Source organism: Heptranchias perlo, chromosome 24 (genome assembly GCF_035084215.1).
Source record: "Heptranchias perlo isolate sHepPer1 chromosome 24, sHepPer1.hap1, whole genome shotgun sequence".
Taxonomy (NCBI): domain Eukaryota; kingdom Metazoa; phylum Chordata; class Chondrichthyes; order Hexanchiformes; family Hexanchidae; genus Heptranchias; species Heptranchias perlo.
In genome coordinates, this window is record NC_090348.1 from 49,894,669 (window position 1) to 49,915,908 (window position 21,240).

Sequence of the window (21,240 nt, forward strand, 5' to 3'; positions counted from 1 at the left end):
GGTGGGATTCATTTAATTTGAATTAATTAGTTAAAGGGTAAGTCATGTCAGGACAGCCCAGCCCCGTGTTATGCTCTTCCTGCTCTATGTGGGAAATCAGGGACCCTTCTGGTGTCCCTGACGACCATGTGTGCGGGAAATGTATCCAGCTGCAGCTACTGACAAACCGCATTGTGGCACTGGAGCTGCGGATGGATTCATTCAGGAGCATTCACGATGCTGAGAACGTCGTGGATAGCACGTTTAGTGAGATGGTCACACCGCAGGTAAAGGTTGTCCAGGCAGGAAGTAATTGGGTGACCACCAGGCAGAGTAAGAGGAGCAGGCAGGCAGTGCAGGGGTCCACTGTGGCCATCCCCCTCTCAAACAAATATACCGCTTTGGATATTGTTGAGGGGGATGACTTATCAGGGGAAGGCAGCAGCAGCCAACTTCCTGGCACCAGGGGTAGCTCTGCTGCACAGGCTGGGAGGAAAAAGAGTGGAAGAGCTATAGTGGTAGGGGATTCTATCGTAAGGGGAACAGACAGGCATTTCTGTGGCCGTAAACGTGACTCCAGGATGGTTTGTTGCCTCCCTGGTGCCAGGGTCATGGATGTCACTGAGCGGCTTCAGGGCATTCTCAAGGGGGAGGGTGAGCAGGCAGAGGTCGTGGTCCACATTGGGACCAACGACATAGGTAGGAAGGGAGATGAGGTCCTGCATCAAGAATTTAGGGAGCTAGGTAGCAGATTAAAGAGCAGGACCTCAAAGGTTGTAATCTCTGGATTACTCCCAGTGCCACGGGCTAGTGAGTATAGAAATAGGAGGATAGAACAGATGAATGCGTGGCTAAAGAGTTGGTGCAGGAGGGAGGGTTTCAGTTTCCTGGATCACTGGGCCTGCTTCTGGGGAAGGTGGGACTTGTACAAGTCGGACGGGTTGCACCTGAACCAGAGCAGGACAAATATCCTTGCGGGGAGGTTTGCTAGCACTGTTGGGGGGGGTTTAAACTAACTTGGCAGGGGGATGGGATACAGAGTGGAGCTACAATAGGGGGTGATGTGCAGCCAAATATAGAGAAAAAAACAAGTCAGCTTGGAAGACAGGGCAAATATGTGAGGGCAAGGCTGGATGGCATCTATTTTAATACAAGGAGTCTTGCGAATAAGGTGGATGAACTGAAGGTGTTGATAAACACATGGGAGTATGATATTGTTGCTGTCACAGAGACATGGTTGAGGGAGGGGCAAGACTGGCAGCTCAATATTCCGGGGTACAGAATCTTCAGGCGAGACAGAGGGGGAGGTATAAGAGGAGGGGTGGGGTCGCAATATTAATTAAAGAATCAATTACTGCCATAAGGAGGGATGATATATTAGCAGGTTCCTCTAATGAGGCCATATGGGTGGAGCTTAAAAACAAAAAGGGGGCAAGCACTTTGATGGGAGTGTACTATAGGCCCCCAAACAGTCAGGGGGAGATAGAGGAACAGATATGTAGGCAAATCTCAGAAAATTGTGCAAATAATAGGGTAATAATAGTGGGGAATTTCAACTTCCCCAATATTAACTGGGATACTCAGAGTGTAAAAGGCTTAGAGGGTACAAAATTCTTAACGTGCATCCAGGAGAGCTTTTTGAGCCAGCATGTAGAAAGTCCTACAAGAGAGGGGGCGGTACTGGACCTAATTCTAGGGAATGTGGCCGGCCAAGTGGAAGAAGTGCTAGTAGGTGAGCACTTTGGTGACAGTGACCATAATTCGGTGAGATTTAAGGTGGTCATGGAAAAGGACAGGGAGGGGCCGGAAATAAAGGTTCTAAATTGGGGGAAGGCCGATTTTAATAGGATAAGGCAGGATCTGGCCAAAATGGACTGGGATCAGCTGCTTGTAGGAAAATCCGCATCGGAGCAATGGGAGTCTTTCAGAAGGGAGATTGAGACCATACAATGGCAACATGTTTCCGTAAAGGTCAAGGGTGGTTCCAAGAACTCCAGGGAACCTTGGATGTCAGGGGATATACGAGAATGGATTAGGAAAAAAAGGAAGGCTTTTGGCAGATACAAAAGGCTAAAGACGAAGGAAGCCCTAGAGGAGTACAAAAAGTGCAGGGGGATACTTAAAAAAGAAATTAGGAGATCAAGGAGGGGCCATGAAATAACACTGGCGAGCAAAATAAAGGAAAATCCTAAGATGTTTTATAAGTATATTAAGGGTAAGAGGATGACTAGGGAAAAAATAGGGCCCATTAGGGACAAAAATGGCAATCTGTGTGTGGAGCCGGCAGATGTAGGAGGGGTTCTAAATGAATTTTTTGCATCTGTTTTCACTATGGAGAAGGACGATGTAGACATAGAAATACGGCAGGGGGACTGTGATATACTCGAACATATTAACATCGAGCGGGAGGAGGTTTTGGCAGTTTTAGCAGGCCTAAAAATGGATAAATCCCCAGGCCCGGACGAAATGTATCCCAGGCTACTGTGTGAGGCAAAGGAGGCTCTAACACATATATTCAGAACCTCTCTGGCCACAGGGGATGTGCCAGAGGACTGGAGAACCGCTAATGTAGTACCATTATTCAAGAAGGGGAGTAGGGAAAAACCGGGGAACTACAGGCCAGTGAGCCTAACATCAGTGGTAGGAAAATTATTGGAAAAAATTCTGAAGGACAAAATTAGTCTCCACTTGGAGAAGCAAGGATTAATCAGGGATAGTCAACATGGCTTTGTCAAGGGAAGATCATGTCTGACTAATTTGATTGAATTTTTTGAGGGGGTGACTAGGTGTGTGGATGAGGGTAACGCAGTGGATGTGGTATACATGGATTTCAGTAAGGCCTTCGATAAAGTCCCCCACAGGAGACTGGTCAAGAAGGTACGAGCCCATGGAATCCAGGGTGCCTTGGCACTTTGGATACAAAACTGGCTTAGTGGCAGAAGGCAGAGGGTGATGGTCGAAGGTTGTTTTTGTGACTGGAAGCCTGTGGCCAGTGGGGTACCACAGGGATCGGTGCTGGGTCCCTTGCTGTTTGTGGTCTACATTAATGACTTGGATATGAATGTAAAAGGTATGATCAGTAAGTTCGCTGATGATACAAAAATTGGTAGGGTGGTAAATAGCGAGGAGGATAGCCTCAGTCTGCAGGACGATATAGATGGGTTGGTCAGATGGGCGGAACAGTGGCAAATGGAATTTAACCCGGAAAAGTGCGAGGTGATGCACTTTGGAGGGACTAACAAGGCAAGGGAATACACAATGAATGGGAGGACCCTAGGCAAGACAGAGGGTCAGAGGGATCTTGGTGTGCAAGTTCACAGATCCCTGAAGGCGGCGGAACAGGTAAATAAGGTGGTAAAGAAGGCATATGGGATACTTGCCTTTATTAGCCGAGGCATAGAATATAAGGGCAAGGAGGTTATGATGGAGCTGTATAAAACACTGGTTAGGCCACAGCTGGAGTACTGTGTGCAGTTCTGGTCGCCACACTACAGAAAGGATGTGATCGCTTTGGAGAGGGTGCAGAGGAGATTCACCAGGATGTTACCAGGGCTGGAGCGCTTCAGCTATGAAGAGAGACTGGGAAGATTGGGTTTGTTTTCCTTGGAGCAGAGGAGGCTGAGGGGGGACATGATTGAGGTGTACAAAATTATGAGGGGTACAGATAGGATAGATACTAAGGAGCTTTTTCCCTTCGTTGAGGGTTCTATAACAAGGGGACATAGATTCAAGGTAAAAGGCGGGAGGTTTAGAGGGGATTTGAGAAAGAACTTTTTCACCCAGAGGGTGGTTGGAGTCTGGAACTCACTGCCTGAGAGGGTTGTGGAGGCAGGAACCCTCACAACATTCAAGAAGCATTTGGATGAGCACTTGAAATGCCATAGCATACAAGGCTACGGACCAAATGCTGGAATATGGGATTAGAGTCAACAGGGCTTGATGGCCGGCGCGGACACGATGGGCCGAAGGGCTTCTATCCGTGCTGTATAACTCTATGACTCTATAATAGACCCGACTCTCCAATACACACACCAGGAAATTAACGTGCACACGATAGACCCGACTCCCCAGTACACACACCAGGAAATTAACGTGCACACGATAGACCCGACTCCCCAGTACACACACCAGGAAATTAACGTGCACACGATAGACCCGACTCCCCAGTACACACACCAGGAAATTAACGTGCACACGATAGACCCGACTCCCCAGTACATACCGCCAATTGGGAGCACGGTGCCATAAAATTAGCCCCAGCATTCCACACAAGGTAGCACAGCTTAACAGAGAACCTCGTCTTCTCTAGGTTTCCTTGTGCAGGTACCATAAAAAGGGGCCCTGTAACCTGAATATTGTAAACAATTTTACAACACCAAGTTATAGTCCAGCAATTTTATTTTAAATTCACAAGCTTTCGGAGGCTTCCCCCTTCGTTCACCTGACGAAGGGGGAAGCCTCCGAAAGCTTGTGAATTTAAAATAAAATTGCTGGACTATAACTTGGTGTTGTAAAATTGTTTACAATTGTCAACCCCAGTCCATCACCGGCATCTCCACATCATAACCTGAATATGCCAGTTACAATGAGAAGCCCCACCCCATTAATCAGCCGTTTCTCTGGTCAGGTACTGACAGACTTGTGTACTTCCTGCACCCCTGTTTTAATTGAAACACTGTGCTGTTCACAGGGTTTACTAACGTTACCTTGGTGTGCAGAGTGTCGGGTGCTGTAAGCCCTCTCTCACGCAGCAGGTAACCCCGTTCTTCAGGCACAGCCTGCAGGGACATGAAGTGGAAATGTTACACTTACACAAAGAGGTCGTACATCACAGCCTACTCTGCACGCCTCACCATACTGCACAGACCCCGCTCTGGACCATTTCTACAACATGTTTCTATGTCCCGAAAGCTACAGTACATGGGGCACCAGTGAGCAATCTTCAGGAACACGTGCAGCTTCATCTCTGTGCCATTCATTACCTGAGCTACAGGTGACTGCAATTTAGTCCTGTCGACGTGGCTGACCAATTGCCCTGTTGACCGACGTAACCATTCCGCATGCCCCCCACCCTTCTCATTGCCTCATTCAGTTAGTACCCCCTCTCCTACCTTGTGTTGTGTAACGTGCTCCGGATCCACCTCGCCCATCGCTAACGGCAGGAGAAAGCCGCCATCATCATCACCTCCTGCGGGACCTGAGGCAACAGCACACGTCGAAAGTGTTTAGTTGAGAATATTCTCACAGGGCAGCTACTAAAGGAGAAAGAGAATGGGGGATGGGGAGAAGATTTTCAATGTAACACATCCCCTTGTCTCGTTATTCCAAAAACCAGAGAGAGTCTCCAGAATTAGGCATGACATCACCATCTGCCTGAGGAGCTCCTCAGTCCCGGACTTGCATCGACTGTTTGCCAACAGTCCACAATGTTGGTATCGACCAGAAGCTTTCAGCAAACAAACTCAAACCAGGGTCTCCGTGGAACGGTAAAGATCAATAACTATGGATAGGGAGATATCAGAAGCATCCTCCCTGAGCGCTCCCAATAGGCGAGCAATGCTCAGTGTAATACTGTGTGTGACCGAGTACAAGGTCCCAGGTGGGATTCCTGGCCTAAGCGGGCAGTTACAACTGGTATCAGAGACCCCGGAGGAGAAACTAAGTCAGGGATCCTGCTCCATCACCATGCAGTGACTCCGGCTGGAGTGTGTTTGTGGACAGTCACTCGTGATGTTGAGATAAACAGCCTCCAACACTCTGGGAGAATCGCTACTTGGAGGAGGTGCTGAGATTTTGCCAGCTCCCAAGAACCAAACCCCAGCAAGAGAGTCAAGAAAGGAGGGGAGAAAATGAATATAAAAAGAGCAAAGGCATGTAATGGACCCCAAGGATCCATCTCGTTTCAGATAAGATTGTCTACATTACATTTATTTAATAGGAATGGGTGGCCTGGTTGTGCTGCAGCAACTTTAAAATGGCTTCTGCAACTGCGCTCTGGGAGTTTGTCTTCTGCCTGTTTTTCTACACTTTGAGGGGGGGGGGGGGGGGGGGGGGAGGAAAGAGAATCCATAGCCCATCCTGGGCCACAATACAGACTGCTTGAGACGACAAACCATCCGATTATTTCAGAGCAGTGAGAGTCGAGGTTGGGGGGTACCAGTTTACCAGACTCTCAGCTGAAGAGCTGTGGATCGGGTGTCTGAACAGCTGCCTGTTACCTGGGACAACGTGCTTTGCACCAGGTGTTGCATGGTGGGTTAGCTGTGATTAATAGTGAACAGTATCAATCTTATCCCGCTGAGAGTACTAGTGAGAAAGCAGGTATCCTGTTACCGTGCCCATCCTGCATATTGTAACAGATCTCAGTATCCCTGAACTGGGCAGGTTGGGCAGAGTTAGAATCATTCAAGGCTCCTGCTCACTGTGTCCTCACTCCACTTTCCAGGGGTGAGTGGACAATCAGGCTTGGCTGTGATCCTCCCTCCTCTCCCCAACCTCTACAAGTGAAGCGACTGATACCCACTGTCCCAGTTGAGACATGAATAATAGCCCCTTGTGAGAGTGGCCAGCGGGTGAACAGTCAGAGCCAGAGAATTGACAATCTAATCTAGTGTGAAATTAACCACTGAGATTTCTGTAACACACACCTGGTGAACCCGTTCTTTCTGCATCAATTAGTGTGCAACACCAGACTGGTCTGTCAATCCCCAGCGATGCTGAAATATACTCAGCAAAACTCCACACGGGAACTGCTGTTTTCCTCATCCACAAATCCTTTTTGTTTAAACTTAAAAGAAGCTGCATCAGATTTGAGGGCAGAATACCTACACGCTTCATCCGAAAAGTGCAATACTGGAACTGGAGCCTCACAGTCGCTGCTCTCCATCCCCATGTCCTGGGGACGGTCCTGCTGGCCTGTAAACAATGAAAGACACTGTAATGAGCAGAATCCCGATGTGTAAGCTGCCTGTACCAACACCACAAAGCCTGCTGTGCTCTCAGCAAGCACCGGATTCAATCTCAGGAGACATCTGTCCTCCTTATAATCACCAATGTCACAGACTCATACAGCACAGAAGGAGGCCAGTCAGCCCATCATGCCTATGCTGGCTCCTCGAAAGAGCTACCCATTTAGCCCCACTCCCCTGCTCTTTCCCCATGGCTCTGCATGACACTATGAAATCACAGACGACAATCAGAAAAAATGCAGCCAATCCCACACTTGGATTATACGGACATTCTCTGGCAGAGGGACAGAGTATTTAAGGGCTGTATTAATGGTGTTGGTCAGACCCCAGGTCTGGGCACCTAACCACAGGAAGGAAACTATGGCCATCGAGAAGGGTCAGGAGGGACAAGAGTGAGCCCAGTTCTGAAGGTTAAGGAAGTCAGGCTAGTCTTCTTTGGAAGAGAGGGCTTTAGGTGATCGAGTTGAAGTTTTTAAAATTATCACAGAACCGTTACAGTTTACAGCAAAGGAGGCAAAACCTCCCATAGTGTCTGTACTGGCTCTGCTGGAGCAATCCCAAACTAATCCCACTGCCCCACTCACTCCCCATAGCCCTGTGTCAATCCCAAACTAATCCCACTGCCCCACTCTCTCCCCATAGCCCTGTATCAATCCCAAACTAATCCCACTGCCCCACTCTCTCCCCATAGCCCTGTGTCAATCCCAAACTAATCCCACTGCCCCACTCTCTCCCCATAGCCCTGTATCAATCCCAAACTAATCCCACTGCCCCACTCTCTCCCCATAGCCCTGTATCAATCCCAAACTAATCCCACTGCCCCGCTCTCTCCCCATAGCCCTGTATCAATCCCAAACTAATCCCACTGCCCCGCTCTCTCCCCATAGTCCTGTATCAATCCCCAAACTAATCTCACTGCCCCACTCTCTCCCCATAGCCCTGTATCAATCCCAAACTAATCCCACTGCCCCACTCTCATCATAGAAATTTACAGCACAGAAGGCTGCCATTCGGCCCATCATATCTGTGCCGGGCGAAAGGAAGCTATCCAGCTTAATCCCACTTGCCAGCACTTGGTCCGTAGCCCTGTAGGTTACGGCACTTCAGGTGCATATTCAAGTACTTTTTAAATGAGTTGAGGGTTTCTGCCCCTCCCACCCTTTCACGCAGTGAGTTCCAGACACCCACCACCCTCTGGGTGAAAAAAATTCTCCTCAGCTCCCCTCTAATCCTTCTACCAATTATTTTAAATCTATGCCCCCTGGTCACTGACCCCTCTGCTAAGGGAAATAGGTCCTCCCTATCCACTCTATCTAGTCCTGTCATAATTTTATACACATCAATTAAATTTCCCCTCAACTTCGTTTGTTCCAAAGAATCACAACCCCAGCCTATTCAATCTTTTTGCATAGTTAAAATTCTCCAGCCCCAGCAACATCCTCGTAAATCTCTTCTGTACCCTCTCTAGTGCAATTACATCTTTCCTGTAATGTGACCAGGCTGTATGCAGTTCTCAAGCTGTGACTTAACCAGTGTTTTATACAGTTCTAGCATAACCTCCCTGCTCTTATATGCTATGCCTCGGCTAATAAAGGAAAGTATCCCATATGCCTTTTTAACCAACTTATCAACCTGTCCTGCTACCTTCAGGGATCTGTGGACATGCACTCCAAGGTCCCTCTCTTCCTCTACACCTCTCAGTATCCTCCCATTTATTGTGTATTCCCTTGCCTTATTTGCTCTCCCCAAATGCATCACCTCACAATTCTCTGGGGTTGAATTCCATTTGCCACTTTTCTGCCTATCTGACCAGTACATTGATATCTTCCTGCAGTCTACAGCTTTCCTCCTCACCATCAACCACATGGCCAATTTTTGTATCATCTGCAAACTTCTTGATCAAGTCCCCCACATTCAAGTCCAAATCATTAATATATATCACAAAAAGCAAGGGACCTCGTACTGAGCCCTGCAGAACCCCACTGGAAACAGTCTTCCAGTAGCAAAAACACCCGTCAACCATTGCCCTTTGCTTCCTGCCACTCGACCAATTTTGGATCCAACTTGCCACTTTCTCTCGGATTCCAATGGCTTTTACTTTTTTGACCAGTTTGCCATGTGGGACCTTGTCAAAAGCCTTGCTAAAATCCATGTACACTACATCAAATGAGTCACCCTCATCGACCCTCCTTGTTACCGCCTCAAAAAATTCAATCAAGCTAGTCAGTCACAACCTTCCCTTAACAAATCCATGCCCTCTGTCCTTGATTAACCCATGCCTTTCTAAATGACGATTTATGCTGTCCCTCAGAATTGATTCCAATAATTTGCCCACCACCGAGGTTAGACTGACTGGCCTATAATTACTCGGTCTATCTCTTTCTCCCTTTTTAAACAACGGTACAACGTTAGCAGTCCTCCAATCCTCCGGCACCACGCCTGTATCCAGGGAGGATCGGAAAATGATGGTCAGAGCCTCCGCTATTTCCTCCCTTGCTTCTCAACAGCCTGGGATACATTTCATCCGGGCCTGGCGATTTATCTACTTTCAAAGATGCTAAACCCCTTAATACTTCCTCTCTCACTATGTTTATCCCATCCAATATTTCACACTCCTCGTCCTTAACTACAATCTCTGCATTGTCCCCCTCTTTTGTGAAGACAGGCACAAAGTATTCATTAAGAACCATACCCACATCTTCCGCCTCCACACATAGGTTACCTTTTTGGTCTCTAATAGGCCCCACTCTTTCCTTAGTTATCCTCTTGCTCTTTATGCATTTATAAAACATTTTTGGGTTTTCCTTAATTTTACTTGCCAGTATTTTCTCATGCCCTCTTTTTACTTTCCTAATTTCCTTTTTAATTTTACCCCTGCACCTTCTATACTCCTCTAGGCTTTCTGCAGTATTGAGCTCTTGGTGTCTGACATAAGCTTCCCTTTTTTGCCTTATCTTACCCTCTACGCTCCTTGTTGCCCACGGGGCTCTAGATTTGGCAGTCTCACCATTTTTCTTTTTGTTTACTCTGAACCCCTTGAATGCCTCCCACTGCTCTGACACTAATTTACCCTCAAGTAACTGTTGCTAAATCACTTCTCAGCTTCGTAAAATTGGCCTTTCCCCAATTTAGAACTCTTATTCCTGTTCTATTTGTCTTGTTGGGCTCGCTACGTATTGGCTAAAAAAGTTCTCCGAAGATTCTGTTCTCACTATACCTTTCGCCACTGATTGTATCCCAGTTAATATCAGGGTAGTTGAAATCCCCAACTATTACAGCCCGATCACAGCCCTGCACCAATCCCAAACTAACCCCACTGACCCGCTCTCTCCCCATAGCCCTGTACCAATCCCAAACTAACCCCAATGCCCCGCTCTCTCCCCATAGCCCTGTACCAATCCCAAACTAACCCCAATGCCCCGCTCTCTCCCCATAGCCCTGTACCAATCCCAAACTAACCCCACTGACCCGCTCTCTCCCCATAGCCCTGTACCAATCCCAAACTAACCCCACTGACCCGCTCTCTCCCCATAGCCCTGTACCAATCCCAAACTAACCCCACTGACCCGCTCTCTCCCCATAGCCCTGTACCAATCCCAAACTAACCCCACTGACCCGCTCTCTCCCCATAGCCCTGTACCAATCCCAAACTAACCCCACTGCCCCGCTCTCTCCCCATAGCCCTGTACCAATCCCAAACTAACCCCACTGCCCCACTCTCTCTCCCCATAGCCCTGTATCTTCTTCTGCTTCAAATATTGATCCACTTTTCCTCTGCAAGTTGCAATGGTCTTTGCCTCAACCACTTCCTGTGGTAGAGCATTCTATGCTCCAACAACCCTCTGTGTTGAAATTAAGGGAATTGACAAAGTGTTCAGCATGGTGCAGGGTTCAAATCCCAGGAGACAATTTGAAAAAGAGAGAGAATTAGTCGGTCCAAACACCATAACTAACATCTCATTTCAATATCTGAGTCACAGCAGCAAACCACAAATTCAGGGAATAGGGGCTGTCCAATCAGACAATAATCAAGCTACTGAGGTAAAAACAGTACTGTGGATCACAGTGACACTCTCACTGCGTGAACCTTCAACACTACATCGTGTCACTAGCTCGCTGACACACAGCGCGTTACCGTTGCTATTGTGCTCTGCGTTGTCCTGCTGTTGCCTGTTCAGATAGTGCATCGGTGACACATTGGCTAGTTCCAACATGAAGGCCCCAGTGGCGTGCGGAGTGCAAGTGTTCATTCGGAAATCCTTGCGGCTGCCCAGGATCTCTCCTCTCCGGCTAGTGAAGAGGAAAACCGGTTAGGTTGGTAACTGAGGATTGGACACTCGTATTTTCTTCAATTCCTCCTCTCCTCTCCGGGGGCCCCGTCCTCTTCCCCCCCTCCCCCCCCCACTCTGCGGGGGCCCCGTCCTCTTCCCCCCCCCCTCCCCACCCCCTCTCCGGGGGCCCCCTCCCCCCCGGGGGCCCCGTCCTCCCCCCCCCCCCCCCCCACCACCCTCTCCGGGGGCCCCATCCTCTCCCCCCCCCCCCCCCCCCTCTCCGGGGGCCCCGTCCTCTTCCCTCTCCGGGGGTCCCCCCCCTCCCCACCCCCCGGGGGCCCCGTCCTCTTCCCTCTCCGGGGGCCTCCCCCCCTCCGGGGGCCCCGTCCTCTCCCCCCTCCGGGGGCCCCGTCCTCTCCCCCCTCCGGGGGCCCCGTCCTCTCCCCCCTCCGGGGGCCCCGTCCTCTCTCCCCCCCCCCCCCGCCTCTCCTCTCCGGGGGCCCCCCCCTCCGGGGGCCCCGTCCTCTCTCCCTCCCCCCCCCCCCCCCCCGCCTCTCCTCGCCGGGGGCCCCATCCTCCCTCCCCCCCCCCTCCCCTCGCCGGGGGCCCGGTTCCATGGGTCTCGACCGCAAACATCAGCAGCATAAACATGGAGGGATAACAGCCAATCCAGATCCTCACCCAACATCCACACGTACACTTTCCATAACCGGTCACCAAGATCGGTGTCCTTGTTCCTGTTCATTAACCTAACGAGACACTGGACTGAGATCGGTGCACAGGAGCTAACCTGGGATCTTCCTGCTCCATGCGATTCAGTATCACACCAGTCAGAGGGTTTTAAAAGAAGAGGTGGCTGCAGAGATAGTGGATGCATTGGTTTTGATCTTCCAGAATTCCCTAGATTCTAGAACGGTCTCCGTGGATTGGAAAGTAGCAAGTGTAAACCCGCTACTCAAGGAAGGAGGGAAAACAGGGAACTACAGGCCAGTTAGCCTGACATCAGTCGTCGGGAAAACTCTAGAATCTATTATTAAGGACGTAGTAACAGGACACTTAGAAAATCATGTGATTCGGCAGAGTCAACACAGTTTTATGAAAGGGAAATTGTGTTGGACAAATCTATTGAGATTTTTTGAGAGTGTATCGACCAGGGTAGTTAAGGGGGAACCAGTCGATGTAGTATATTTGGATTTTCAAAAGGCATTCGATAAGGTGCCACATGAGGTTAGGGCTCATGGGATTGGGGTTAATATATTAGCACAGATTGAGGATTGGTTAACGGACAGAAAACAGAGAGTAGGAATAAATGGGTCATTTTCGGGTTGACAGGCTGTAACTAGTGGGGTGCCGCAGGGATCAGTGCTTGGGCCTCAGCTATTTACAATCTATATTAATGACTTAGATGAGGGGACCGAATGTAATGTATCCAAGTTTACTGACAATAAAAAGCTAGGTGGGAAAGTAAGCTGTGAGGAGGACACAAAAAGTCTGCAAAGGGATATAGACAGGTTAAGTGATTGGGTGAGAAGGTGGCAGATGGAGTATAATGTGGGAAATGTGAAATTATCCAGTTTGGTAGAAAGAAAGAATATTTTTTAAAAAGTGAGAGACTAAGAAATGTTGGCAGTCACAGGAATTTGGATGTCCTTGTAAATGAATCACAGAAAGTTAACATGCAGGTACAGCAAGCAATTAGGAAGGTAAATAGTATGTTAGCCTTTATTGCAAGGAGGTTGGAGTACAAGAGTAACGAGGTCTTGCTGCAATTACATAGGGCTCTGTTGAGACCATACCTAGAGTACTATGTACAGTTTTGGTCTCCTTACCTAAGGAAGGACCTACTTGCCTTACAGAGAGTGCAACGAAGGTTCATTAGATTGAATGGGATGAGAGCTTTGTCCTACGAGGAGAGATAGAGTAGAATGGGCCTATACTTTCTGGAGTTTAGAAGAATGAGAGGTGATCTCATTGAAACGTATAAAATTCTTAGAGGGCTTGACAGCATAGATGCTGAGAGGCTGTTTTCCCTGGCTGGAGAGTCCAGAACTAGTGGTCATAGTCTCAAGATAAGGGGTCGGCCATTTAGGACCAAGATGAGGAAAGATTTCTTCACTCAGAGGGCTGTGAATCTTTGGACTTCTCTATCACGGGGCTGTGGATGCTCAGTCGTTGAGTATATTCAAGACTGAGATTGATGGATTTTTGGACATTAAGGGAATCAAGGGAAATGGGGATAGGGTGGAAAGTGGAGTTCAGATGGAAGATCAGCCATAATTTTATTGAATGGCGGAGCAGGCTCAAGGGGCCGTATGGCCTACTCCTGCCCATATTTCTATGCTCTAATGTTCTTATCACCTGCCTCTAACTCCTGAAATTCGGCCTTAGAGCTCCCTGACAACGATCTGGATATTGAACATCCAATGTGAATGTATCCTTAAGCTGGGAAATTTACTGTTCTCAGCAAGGTATGGGATGTCAACGCTGGTAATTGAAGTAAGCTTCCACCTGGGACCCTATATCAGCATCAAACACTCCCAGGTCAGGTGTAGCACGGGTTATATAGAGTGAAGTTCCCTGTAAACTGTCCCAACTCTCTCTCACCCCAGATTCTGCACTATAGCAATGTGACATCTCCATAACAATCATAGAATGGTTACAACACAGGAGGAGGCCATTCGGCCTGTCGAGTCCATGCCAGCTCTCTGCAAGTGCAATCCACTCCCCCGCCCTTCCCCCGTAGCTCTGCAAATTTTTTCCTTTCAAGTATTTATCCAGTTCCCTTTTGAAGGCCACGATTGAATCTGCCTCCACCACCCCCTCGGGCAGTGCATTCCAGATCCTAACCACTCGCTGTGTAAAAAAGATTTTCCTCATGTCACCTTTGGAAATCTATGTCCTCTGGTTCTCGACCCTTCCGCCAATGGGAACAGTTTCTCTCTCTCTACTCTGTGTAGGCCCTTCATGATTTTGAATACCTCGATCAAATCTCCTCTCAACCTTCTCTGTTCCAAGGAGAACAACCCCAGCTTCTCCAGTCTATCCACGTAACTAAAGTCCCTCATCCCTGGAATCATTCTAGTAAATCTCTCTGCACCCTCTCTAAGGCCTTCACATCTTTCCTAAAGTGCGGTGCCCAGAACTGAACACAATGCTCCAGTTGTGGCCAAACCAGTGTTTTATAAAAGTTCATCATGACTTCCTTGCTTTTGTACTCTATGCCTCTATTTATAAAGCCCAGGATCCCGTATGCTTTTTTAACCACTTTCTCAACTTGCCCTGCCACCTTCAATGATTTGTGCACATATATCCCCAGATCTCTCCGTTCCTGAACCCCATTTAGAATTATGCCCTCTAGTTTATATTGCCTCTCTTCATTCTTTCTACCAAAATGTATCACTTCACACTTTTCTGCGTTAAATTTCATCTGCCATGTGTCCACCCATTCCACCAGCCTGTCTATGTCCTCTTGCAGTCTATCACTATCCTCCTCACTGTTCACTACCCTTCCAAGTTTTGTGTCATCTGCAAATTGTGCCCTGTATACCCTAGTCCAAGTCATTAATATATACCAAAAAAAGCAGTGGTCCTAGCACTGACCCCTGGGGAACACCAATGTATGTCTCCCTTCAGTCCGAAAAACAACCATTCACCACTACACTCTGATTCCTGTCACAATTTTGTATCCATGCTGCCACTGCCCCCTTTATTCCATGGACTTCAACTTTGTTGACAAGCCTAATATGTGGCACTTTATCAAACGCCTTTTGTAAGCCCATATACACATCAACCGCATTGCCCTCATCGACACACTTACCTCATCATAAAACTCAAATCAAGTTAGTTAAACACGATTTTCCTTTAACAAATCCGTGCTGGCTTTCCCTCATCAATCCACATTGTTAATTTTGTCCCGGATTATTGTTTCTAAAAGTTTCCCCACCACTCAGGTTAAACTGACTGGCCTGTAGTTGCTGGGTTTATCCTCACACCCTTTTTTGAACAAGGGTGTAACATTTGCAATTCTCCAGTCCTCTGGCACCATCCCCATATCTGAGGATGTTTGGAAGATTATGGCCAGCACCTCTGCAATTTCCACCCTTACTTCCCTCAGCAATCTAGCAGGCATCCCATCCGGACCAGGTGATTTATCTACTTTCTAGTACCTCCACTTTATCAATTTTTAGTCTATCCAGTATCTCAACTACCTCTCTTTTACTGTGACTTTGGCAGTATCTTCTTTCTTGGTAAAGACAGATGCAAAGTACTCATTTAATACCTCAGCATGCCCTCTGCCTTCATGAGTAGATCTCCTTTTTGGTCCCTAATCAGCCCCATTCCTCCTCTTACTACCTGTTTATTATTTATATGCCCATAGACGATTTTTGGATTCCCTTTTATGTCGGCCGCCAGTTTATTCTCATACTCTCTCTGCCCCTTTGATTTCCTTTTTCACTTCTCCTCTGAACTTTCTATATTCTGCCTGGTTCTCGCTTGTATTATCAACCGGACATCTGTGATATGCACCTTTTTCTGCTTAATCTTACTCTCTATCTCTTTTGTCATCGAGGGAGCTCTGGCTTTAGTTGCCCTACCTTTCTCCCGCGTGGGAATGTACCCAGACTGTACCCGAACCATCTCCTCTTTAAAGGCCACCCATTGTTCAATTACAGTTTTGCCTGCCAATCTTTGATTCCAATTTACCCGGGCCAGATCAGGTGTCATCCCACTGAAATTGGCCCTCCTTCAATTGAGTATTTTTACTCCAGATTGCTCCTTATCCTTTTCCATAGCTAATCTAAACCTTATGATACTATGATCACTGTTCCCTAAATACTCCCCTTGACACACCTCATTCCCCAAAACCAGATCCAGTAATGCCTCCTTCCTAACCCTTCCAGAAACAGTACTGGCCAAGAAAATTCTCCTGAACACACTTCAAAAATTCCTCCCCCTCTTTGCCCTTTACATTACTATCCCAGTCTATATTAGGATAGTTGAAGTCCCCCATTATCACGACTCTATGGTTCTTGCATCGCTCTGTAATTTCCCTGCAAATTTGTTCCTCTATATCCTTCCCACTAGTTGGTGGCCTATAAAATGCACCCATTTCTCCAGCCAGCCTCAATAGTCAATTTAGTACCACTTCTGTCCTAAACTCCTAAAACCCTCACAGCTGGCAGAGAACGCTTTTCATCCCATATGTCTGGGACACACAGAGTGGGTATCAGCCTTGATTTGTTTTCAGTGGGTGGTAGCACATACAATACCTGAGCAGTGGGTTGTTCTTTTTCTCTATTTCCTCTGGTGGTATCAGTGCCATAGGCGTTAGTGGGATAATGTTCACAACCTGAAGCATTAAGCGAAGAAAGCACATGGCAGTCAGTCAGAGCAAAGCTCAGAGGCAGCAGGCAGGTACTCTCCAAACACTGCAACTGCTGCTGCGTTTCTGCTTCTAAATATTTATACATAGTATTAAAAATATTGCATATAGCATAGACTTCCTATACACAAGCCTCACTTTGTTTTGATTTTTGAGTTTTCAACAATGTAAATATTTATAATGGGAATCCCTATGTAAACAGTTGTCTATTACGATGCAATGCAGGCCTCCCACCATTGGTGGCACAAGTCCCCGGGTCCACTTGCCATTTTCTTTCTCTACCACATCACTATTGTTAATTCAGGCTCCCCAAGTAGTGGTGAACGGTTGTTTTTCAGACTAGAGGGAAGTATACAGTGGTGTTCCCCAGAGGTCGTTGTTAGGACCACTGTTCTTTTTGACATATATTAATGACCCGGACTCGGGTATAATTTCAAAGTTTGCAGATGACATTGAACTCGGAAATGTGGTAAACAATGCGGAGGATAGCAACAGACTTCAGAAGGACGTAGACAAACTGGTGAAATGGGCAGACACACGGCAGATGAAATTGAATGCAGAGAAGTGTGAAGTGATGCATTTTGGTAGGAAGAATGAGGAGAGGCAAAATAAACTAAATGGTCCAATTTTAAAGGGGGTGCAGGAACAGAGAGACCTGGGGGTGAATGTACACAAATCTTTGAAGGTGACAGGACAAGTTGAGAAGGTTGTTAAAAAGGCATATGGGATCCTGGGCTTTATTAATAGAGACGTAGAGTACAAAAGCAAGGAAGTTATGCTAAACTTTTATAAAACACTGGTTAGGCCTCAGCTGGAGTAATGTGGCCAATTCTGGTCACCGCTCTTTAGGAAGGATGTCAAGGTCTTAAAGAGGGTGCAGAGATTTACTAAAATAGTACCAGGGATGAGGGACTTCAGTTACATGGAGAGACTGGAGAAGCTGGGGTTGTTCTTAGAGCAGAAAGTTAAGGGAGATTTAATAGAGGGGTTCAAAATCATGAACGGTTTTGATAGAGTAAATAAGGAGAAACTGTTTCCAGTGGCAGAAGGGTCAGTAACATGGAAGGCAAATGGCATGTTGGCCTTTATTGCAAGGGGGTTGGAGTACAAGAGTAAGGAAGTCTTGCTACAATTGTACAGGGTTTTGATGGGACCTCACCTGGAGTACTGTGTACAGTTTTGGTCTCCTTATCTAAGGAAGGATATACATGCCTTAGAGGCAGTGCAACAAAGGTTCACTAGATTGATTCCTGGGATGAGAGGGTTGTCCTATGAGGAGAGATTGAGTAGAATGGGCCTATACTCTCTGGAGTTTAGAAGAATGAGAGGTGATCTCATTGAAATATAAAAGATTCTGAGGGGGCTTGACAGGGTAGACGCAGAGAGGTTATTGCCCATGGCTGGAGAGTCTAGAACTAGGGGGCATAGTCGCAGGATAAGAGGTCGGCCATTTAAGACTGAAATGAGGAGGAGTTTCTTCATTCAGAGGGTTGTGAATCTTTGGAATTCTCTACCCCAGAGGGCTGTGGATGCTCAGTCATTGAGAATATTCAAGGTTGAGATCGATAGATTTTTCGATTCTAGGGGAATCAAGGGATATGGGGATTGAGCGGGAAAGTGGAGTTGAGGGCAAAGATCAGCCATGATCTTATTGAATGGTGGAGCAGGCTCGAGGGGCCCTATTGCCTACTCCTGCTCCTATTTCTTATGTTCTTAGCCAGAGGACACGGATTTAAGGTGATTGGCAAAAGAATCGAAGACGACATGAGGAAAAACCTTTTTACGCAGCGATTGGTTAGGATCTGGAATGCACTGCCTGAAAGGGTGGTGGAAGCAGATTCAATAGTAACGTTCAAAGAGAATTGGATAAATACTCGAAGGGGAAAAATTTGCAGGGCTACAAGGAAAAGGGTGATTGGGACTAATTGGATTGCTCTTTCAAAGAGCCGGCACAGGCACAATGGGCTGAATGGCCTCCTCCTGTGCTCTATCATTCTATGGTCTGGTGATGTCCCAGTCCGATGCGACCTCCCATTGCTCCCGAGTGTTATTCGTACGTCAATACTGCTCTGCAAATACCTGACCACCGTCTTCTTCATCTCTCGTGGCCTTCAGCTCCTGCTCCCAGCCTCCACTACTCTTCCCAGCCCATTCCTCTGTATCTCCTCCCGCAGACTCCTGCTACCTTTTGCAGATTCTCCCGATGGCACAACTGGCCTTCGCCAAATTACCAGCTCCAGAACTCCACTCTTCAGCACAGGCAAGTTAACTTTTCTTTTCAATTGTTCATCCTGCTGTTGCTTCAGGTCCCACTCCCTTCTCCAGCTTTGCTTGCAGATGGATTTCTTTTAAATTCCTACCCCCCTCCCTCTCCAGGTCCAAACCACCCCCCACCCCGGTCTCCCTGTAGTGAACCCTGGTGTCGGACTGCAGCCCTCACTCCCTGTAGTGAACCCTCGAGTCAGGCTCCAGCCCTCACTCCCTGGAGTGAACCCTGGTGTCGGACTGCAGCCCTCACTCCCTGGAGTGAACCCTGGTGTCGGACTGCAGCCCTCACTCCCTGGAGTGAACCCTGGTGTCGGACTGCAGCCCTCACTCCCTGTGGTGAACCCTGGTGTCGGACTGCAGCCCTCACTCCCTGGAGTGAACCCTGGTGTCAGACTGCAGCCCTCACTCCCTGTGGTGAACCCTGGTGTCGGACTGCAGCCCTCACTCCCTGGAGTGAACCCTGGTGTCAGACTGCAGCCCTCACTCCCTGTGGTGAACCCTGGTGTCGGACTGCAGCCCTCAATCCCTGTAGTGAACCCTGGTGTCGGACTGCAGCCCTCACTCCCTGTGGTGAACCCTGGTGTCGGACTGCAGCCCTCACTCCCTGTGGTGAACCCTGGTGTCGGACTGCAGCCCTCACTCCCTGGAGTGAACCCTCGTGTCAGACTGCAGCCCTCAATCCCTGTAGTGAACCCTCGAGTCAGGCTCCAGCCCTCAATCCCTGTAGTGAACCCAGGTGTCGGACTGCAGCCCTCAATCCCTGTAGTGAACCCTGGTGTCGGACTGCAGCCCTCAATCCCTGTAGTGAACCCTGGTGTCGGACTGCAGCCCTCACTCCCCGTAGTGAACCCTCGAGTCAGGCTCCAGCCCTCACTCCCTGTAGTGAACCCTGGTGTTGGGCTCCAGCCCTCACTCCCTGTAGTGAACCCTGGTGTTGGGCTCCAGCCCTCACTCCCTGTAGTGAACCCTGGTGTTGGGCTCCAGCCCTCACTCCCTGTAGTGAACCCTGGTGTTGGGCTCCAGCCCTCACTCCCTGTAGTGATGATTGCAGTGAGCTGAGCTAGGTTGGGAGTTGGGGGGCTGACCCATAATGCTAACTGAGTACCACATCACATCATTAAGAGTCTGGGGAATCACAAATAAGGATTACGAACGGTCGAACTGTGCTCCTTCTGCAAGTCAATGCTGGTTTTTGCTGGACACGCGATATCATCAAGCGACAAAAACTGGAAAACAAGAATTTCAGCAGTTAGTGACATCTAACGTAGAAAGACAGAAGCTCAGAACTGCCCAATACTTTTACACCACATTATAGGAGCAGAATCACACACCAGTGCTGGAACCCGAAGGCACGCGAGCCGAGACCCGCCCAGCAGAGCCGAGACCCTGGAGGATTTAAATTAATAATCCCATTTTTACCACTTCAGGGAGAATATTATTTGTTCATTTCAACCCCACAGAGTAATTAATCGCACTGCGTTCCAGACTCAATTTACACATCTCCTTGTGTAACTCTGGTGCCCCCACACCAGTGTTCACTATCGGAATCACTGCTTCCATCCCACGGAAAAGCTTGCCAATATCACAGTCACGGCACTTTGGGACATTTCGAATTCACAATATCATAGTAGGTACAGCACAGGAGGTGGCCATTCGGCCCATTGTTCCTGTGCCGGTTCTGAAAAAGCTATCCAATTAGTCCCATTCCCCTGCTCTTTCCCCATGGCCCTGTAAATTTTTTCCCTTCAAGTATTTATCTAATTCCCTTTTGAAAGTTATTATTGAATCTGCTTCCACCGCCCTTTCAGGCAGCGCATTCCAGATCATCACAACTCGCTGCGTAAAAGAATGTTTCCTCATCTCGCCTCTGGCTCTTTTGTTGATCACCTTAAATCTGTGTCCTCTGGTTACTGAATCTTCTGCCACTGGAAACAGTTTCTCCTTATTTACTCGAGCAAAACAGTTCATGATTTTGAACACCTATTAAATCTCCCCTTAACCGTCTCTGTTCTAAGCAGAACAATCCCAGCTTCTCCAGTGTCTCAACATAACTGAAGTCCCTCATCCCTGGTACCATTCTAGTAAATCTCTTCTGCACCCTTTCTAAAACCTTGACATCCCTTCCTGAAGTGTTTTATAAAAGTTTAGCATAACTTCCTTGCTTTTGTACTTTATGCCTCTATTGATAAAGCCCAGGATCCAATATGCTTATTTTTTTTTTAAAAACAGGCTTCTCAACTTGTCCTGCCACTTTAAGATCTGAGTATGTACAACCCCAGGTCTCTCAGTTCCTGCACCCCCTTTAAAATTGTACCATTTAGTTTATTTTGCCTCTCCTCATTCTTCCTACCAAAATGCATCACTTCACACT

General features: G+C 47.9%; 1 protein-coding gene across 1 annotated transcript in view; it reads right to left on the minus strand.

Annotated features, from left to right (window-relative positions):
• ncaph2 (non-SMC condensin II complex, subunit H2) overlaps positions 1-21,240 on the minus strand; it is a 71,136-nt gene that overhangs the window by 32,548 nt on the left and 17,348 nt on the right. The window contains exons 6-11 of the mRNA XM_068005270.1: positions 20,024-20,095; positions 16,489-16,568; positions 11,083-11,237; positions 6,808-6,894; positions 5,091-5,176; positions 4,686-4,757 (exon numbers count right to left, since the gene is read on the minus strand). Of these exons, the coding sequence (XP_067861371.1) occupies positions 4,686-4,757; positions 5,091-5,176; positions 6,808-6,894; positions 11,083-11,237; positions 16,489-16,568; positions 20,024-20,095 (552 nt within the window). The remainder of the gene's footprint in view (positions 1-4,685; positions 4,758-5,090; positions 5,177-6,807; positions 6,895-11,082; positions 11,238-16,488; positions 16,569-20,023; positions 20,096-21,240) is intronic.